This window comes from Alexandromys fortis, unplaced genomic scaffold, assembly GCF_014885135.2.
Source record: "Alexandromys fortis isolate MF-2015 unplaced genomic scaffold, M_Fortis_MF-2015_v1.1 scaffold_78, whole genome shotgun sequence".
NCBI classification, from domain to species: Eukaryota; Metazoa; Chordata; class Mammalia; order Rodentia; family Cricetidae; genus Alexandromys; species Alexandromys fortis.
In genome coordinates, this window is record NW_026067977.1 from 5,615,312 (window position 1) to 5,621,354 (window position 6,043).

Below are 6,043 nucleotides of genomic sequence, written 5' to 3' on the forward strand. Positions count from 1 at the left end.
AGAACAAACAAAATAACAAAAACCCTCTGACTGGGACAGAGTACAGTCTCTTTCAGTAGAAAGCTTTGGGGCATGTGACTTTAGGCAAATCACACAATCTGGGCTGAACTCTCTCCCTGCAAAAGAGGTATCCAGCCAGCTGGCAGGGCTGTTGGATGAGTACCTACTGAGGCCGCTGTGGTGTTCGACGGATTGGATAAAGAATCAGTTTAGAGGAGGCTGGAGAGATGACGGCTCAGAGCAGGTAGTGCGATTGCAGAGGCCCCGAGTTCAGTTCCCAGCACCATATCAGGTGGCCTAAGACAGTTTCTTTATTAACCAAAGGTATTCACAGCATACAGAGGGGAATCCCACATCGACCAAGTGCTCCTAATCACTTAGTCATAACCTCTCCAGCTCCAAATCTGAGATGTCAAGAAACACTGGCTGAACAATGCAGCCGAGGTGACAAATTCAACAGTCTCCTTTCAGCCACTTCCACAAGCTATGTGACATCCATATTGGCAATACATTTCCTTTGCAGACTGACCCATGCATTTTCTTTTCCCTTAAGCTACCTTGTGATAGTTTCCCTGGTAACAAACCACAGGCTTCCCATTCTAGAGAGCAATGGCTACAAACACAGCAGAGTAACCTGCACTCAGCAGAGGAGGAGCTGGCACACAGAGAAGAGGCTGCGCAGCATTGCTGCTTCTAGTCAGGGCTTCTGGACGGAGGTGTGGTCTTCAGATTTCAACTGCTCTGTACCAGAGGGTTAAAAGGAACCATGAGAAATGAGTACAACCAAGCCCCCAGTGGCCACATGGCACTGACAGTCAGAGAGGTAGCCATCCAGAAGGTTGCGGACTGCTCCAGACTGTACTTGCTACTTGTCCATGAAAAAGTACAAACTGAGCAAGGGGGGAGGGGTCAATGCTTGGCAGGCATTCCTGGAGGTGGAGTCTGGACCAAGGCAACTCCCAGTGGAGGGGCCTTAGGATGGATGCCAGGGGCTGGGGTGATGCTTCCATTCATCCCAGGCTCCTTGGAATAGGGGTGTCAGAGGGCTGAGATCTCTTTTGACCAAACATCCCAGAGCCCCTGGATATAGGGGTACCAAGGAGCCTCACTTTTGACCAAATAACTCCCCTCAAAAGGGCCCAAACAGAGCACACTCTTCATTCCTATACTTTAGGCAAGACAAGAGATTCACGGTTTAGCTTTATTGACATTACAGTAGACAGGACGAACACATGCTCTACAAAATATACATTCTTATGTGAGAAAATATAATCGATACCGGGAAACAGCCACACTGCACAACGTGGCTTGTATCTCTTTAGAGGTGCCTTACAGGAGGGCTGCTCAGCTGGCAGCCTCTAACAGGAAAAGAGAACAGAAGACAGCAGGAAGCAGAAGTCACTTGTGGGCGAAGAAGCCATCTCCAGCAGCCAGGACATACTTCAAGGGCACATGAAGTATGAAAAACAGTTTCTCTTTGGAAACAGTCACAGTTGCTACAAACTCACTGCATGTCCAACACCAGGCGCAGACAAGTCAAGCTGTTCTACACCCTCACTCCACCACTTGGTCGTTACCAGTGCTGCAAAGAAACAATTCTCAACCGAGAAGGAAGAGACCCAAATCATAACTTAAAACACACGGGGCTTGCGAGAGTGCTTACCTGGGTTTGGTTCCCAGGACACCACACACCAACCTCTCCTTCCCCTCCCACCTTCTCACAAAGCCTACGGGTCTTGGGTTTTCAGATGTTCTAAGTGCAGTTTCTAATACATCCCTAATTCAGAAGCTTGGTACTTCTGCCAACAAACTAACGTTCAAAAAAGAACAAGAACAAGAAAATCTAGGCTAAGTGCAGTATCTTTAGATCATGTTCCAAACAAAAAGTTTAAAGTGGAAAGGGAGGGGCAGCACACCTCCATATTGGACTGGCAGAAAGCACCAAACAGAAACTCAGCTCAGCCATTTACGGTCCCATCGTTTTTATAACCACTCATTAATCTGTAGCAAAACATTTCAGCTGAGGCTGCAGCTCAGAGGTAGACCACTTGCCTTGTATGCAGGAGGCTATAGATCAATCCCCAGGACTGCCAAAAGGAAAAAAAAGAAAAAGCCCAAAGATAGACCAAGTTTCACATAAAAAGAGAACAGATATGGGGGTCTGAGCTCAGTGGGAGAACATGAACTTGTCATTCACAGAGTTGTAGGCTCAATGCCCAGCACCAGGGGAAAACAGCCACACTTACCGGCAGCATGTCAGTGGATAGCCAACGAGAAAAGGCTATCCTCACACACTTGGGTAAAACATCCTAAAACTGCAATACCAACTCCACTCCAGTTGGGTTCCATGGGCAAAACCAAAAAATAATCAAGACAGACATACCTATAGTTGCCACATTTGGAGGGTGAGGCAGGAGATTGAGAATTCAAAGCCAGGGGGCTAAAATAAAAAAAAGCAGTATTTTTTTTTAAAAATCAGAGTAGAGCTATAATACAACACAGGCTAAAATTTTTTGTTGGAGTGATGGCACCTGTGTCAGAAGTATAGGGTTTTTCTTCAGAGAAAATAATGCTACAATTTCATGCTTTTAGCTGGATGGCTTGGTTTAAAAAAAAAATCCTGAAGTGTACTAAACCAAACATAAAGATCAAAGGACAAACTCCCAAGCTAATGACAACATGGCAGACGTCACAGGGACCTTGCCCGTGTTCCACTCCATCGGAGGACTCTGTGCAGCATGGCTAGCAATGACGTCTGCACACACCTCCCCACAAAAGGCAGGTTAGTCCATCACCAGAGAAGTGTACTTTATACCTCTCTACCACCAGATGTACGTAAATAGACTTCTCTCGTGTCCCCCTTTTCACAGAATGGCTGACAGAGCCGAAACTCTTGGTCCTTTACAACCCTTCACTGGGCCACGTACAGCCTGCTGAGTGAAAGTCACCTCACCAAAAACTGCCTGGGCAAAGCTTCTGAGGGGGGTCTTACAGACAGCTGTTCGCGGGGCTGGATTTCACATACTTCCTATCTGGACAGCAGCCTGCAGCTGAAGGTAACAACCAGCAGAAACCCATCAGCTGGAAGAAGCACTGAGGAGAAGCCAATTTTATCACTATTGGAGGGTAGACACTGCTTGGTCAAACATGGGCAAGTTTTTTCAGGAATTCCTTTCTCTAATGTAAGAAGCTATTGTTATTTTTAAAGCAGAGACAGGCTCGTCCCATTTGTAGATGGATTCCTAATAAGTTATGTAACAAGCCAGGGATATCTGGGAGGGAAGTCCAACATTTCACAACCCTTAGGAGACCAGCCTGACACCCCAGCAGAAAGGTCACTGCTGAAGCTTGGAGGTGACGTCCTGGATGAAGTATTTCTAGAGGACTGGGTCAGGGCCTGCTTTCTACCCTGACAGATCACAGCTGACAGCACGCTGAACTCTGACCACAGAACAAGCGAGTGGAGCCCACGTGCTGGAGCACCGCTGCTCAGGAGACAGAAGGCAGCTTTTCAATCCAGACGTGAGTCTGTTTACTGACACTGTTTAAAAGCAGAGACTGTTCCCTCCCGAGCATTTCTTAGACCATTAGTCCTGTTTTGGGGAAATAAATACAGCTAAAGTCAGAGCAAGCAGCATGACTCTTGATCTAGCTAACAGCTGACAAAGGCGGCTCTTTACTGAAGTAGCACAATCCTCTTTCTTTGGTTCCTGGAGAGCTGGAGAGCGGCTTAGAGCAGCTAGTAAACAGCCTCTTTCCGCAGTAAGAGTCAGATGTGGCTAGCCAGGGCAGCACCAGGAAGGGGCTGGCTCTTAATTTCTAGTCAGAACACTATAAAACTGGAACACAGTCCAAAAGGAAGAAAGCGTATGGTCCAATTATGGTCTATAATAATTTTTTAAAGGTTCAAAATGAAAATGAAGAAAACATGACCATTTAAGTAGGAGGCTGGTATTACACAGAGGACAGGCTGAAAGCATGTGACATTTCGTTAGCATTAGTGTTGACATTCGTTGTTTACATAAAGTTTTTTGGCTCCCGAGAGCACACTTCCCTTCTTAATATGCTGCTACATTCGTGGAGATTAAAAACAAAGTAAACATAAAAAAAAGAACAATCTTTGGTTTCCTTGTCATCAAAGCACTTTGCTGAAAGAAGACAATCCCCAAATAAGCCATCTTCTATGCTCACAGGGCTGTGGCAAGGCTGCCGGGCTCTGGAAGAACAAGACATTTATGCTACGAGAACAAGATTATCACCTGGCACTTGTAAACAGACGGCGAGTGATTGGATGCGCGGACCTTCAGGAGTGAAGCAAGCTCAAGCTTATGAGCACACAATCACAAAGTACCCTGTCCTCTACATGAGCTTCGTGACAAAGTCTCAGAGCTTTAAACAGAGTTTGTAGACCTCACTAAACTAAGTTATGCAGTCTATGATCTTGACAAGTTGCTGCCCATACAGTAACTAGATAGGCATTATATATAATTTGGGCATATCAAAAATATTTACACTGTAGCCAACACACAAGGTCAATGAGTAGAAAAATTATTTATAAATGTACATATATTTACAATGACATCCCTGGTTATAGGGACAAAACAAACATACAACACACACACAAAAACAAAAAACAACTCCAGAATACAAAAGCCTTTGCTCTGGTACCAGTTGGCGAAAGGATTCCAGCCCAAGACCTTGAATATCAAAGTCTCGGCCTCCATTCTAGAGTCTCAGTCAGACTCAGGAGAGCTCAGAAGTTATCTCTGTTCCTTGCTTGGAAGGCAAAGTAAAATGTCAAAGCAGTAATGTCTTCTCACGACCATTCTGAGGACTGGGGCAAGCCAGCCGCTAAGCAGCAATGACACCCTTCATGACAGGTAGTGCATACCTAGGCATGTCACTGTGAGGCCATCTGGAGGGACACTTGTCCATCGTCTTCTGCCGGGGCTGTGTACTCTCAGCGTGGTACACATTTCTGTAGTACATTTCTGCCAGCCACTACCTTTTCTTCGCCAGGTGTAAGGCCAAACATCAGGCTACTTTGGTGTGGCCAGATATAATTCGAAGCAAAGAGTAATGCAAACGCTGACTTTGGGGGTTCTTCTCAACTCTGAGGTAGTAAATGAACCAACCTGAGTCTCTGCTCAGACTTCCTCGTGGACGGGCTTCATGTGCCCTCACTACCGTCTTGAATGTTCCGAGTCCTGCTGAAATCAAAAGTGTGATCATGTAACTTGTGGCAGGACACAGGTGAGGAGCAGTTTGGATCCCTCTCCGCCAGGCCCTCATGTCGCGGAAGCTGCGGTGACTCAAGGACAGGCTGTTGGCAAAAGGGAAGCAGGCCTGGTTCTCTGTTCATGTTCCACAGAGGCCGCTGAAATATTTCTGAGAACAAGAGACAAGAAATATCATCAGAGACAGCAGGAATTTCAAAATTAATTTCTTGGTATAGTTTTTTAAAAATGTGTATGGGTGTTTTGCCTGCATGTATGACTGTGTATCACATGTGTGTCTGGTACCCAAAGAGGCCAGAAAAGGGAACTAGATCTCCTGGAACTGAAGTTACAGATAGTTGTGAGCTGCCACATCAGAGCTAGGAATCGAACCCAGGTTCTCTGTAAGAGCAACAAATGCTCTTTATCCCCAGCCCCCTGATACCCTTTTAACCTAATCATCAAAAGAAATAAAGATGCCCAGCACCCTTAATAAGGATACTGAGATCACAATGCCAACATTAAAAACAACAACAAAATAAAAACTGGAACTACAAACTACCAAACCTTTATATTCAACAGAACTAAAAAGCTAGTTTCTAATACCATGCTTCTTTTCTTCACCTGCTAATTTAGTGGCTTTTCTGCTTTAAAAACTATGTTGGCTAGTTTCATGTCAACTTGACACAGGCTGAAGTCACTGGAGGGAATCTCAACTAAGAAAATACCTCCCTAAGGTGGGGCTGTAGGCAAGCCTGTAAGGCATTTTCTTTTTCTTTTTCTTTTTTTTTTTTTTTTTTTTTTTTTCGAGATAGGGTTTCTCTGTG

General features: G+C 45.3%; 1 protein-coding gene across 3 annotated transcripts in view; it reads right to left on the reverse strand.

The window, feature by feature from the left end:
• Window positions 1-1,183: 1,183 nt before the first annotated feature.
• The window catches only part of Lrig2 (leucine rich repeats and immunoglobulin like domains 2), a 47,440-nt gene continuing 42,580 nt past the window's right edge, over window positions 1,184-6,043 (reverse strand). For all 3 annotated transcript variants that reach the window (XM_050157540.1, XM_050157539.1, XM_050157538.1), the window contains one exon: window positions 1,184-5,388. In XM_050157540.1, coding sequence (XP_050013497.1) covers window positions 5,171-5,388 — 218 coding nt within the window. In that variant the 3' untranslated portion in view covers window positions 1,184-5,170. The remainder of the gene's footprint in view (window positions 5,389-6,043) is intronic.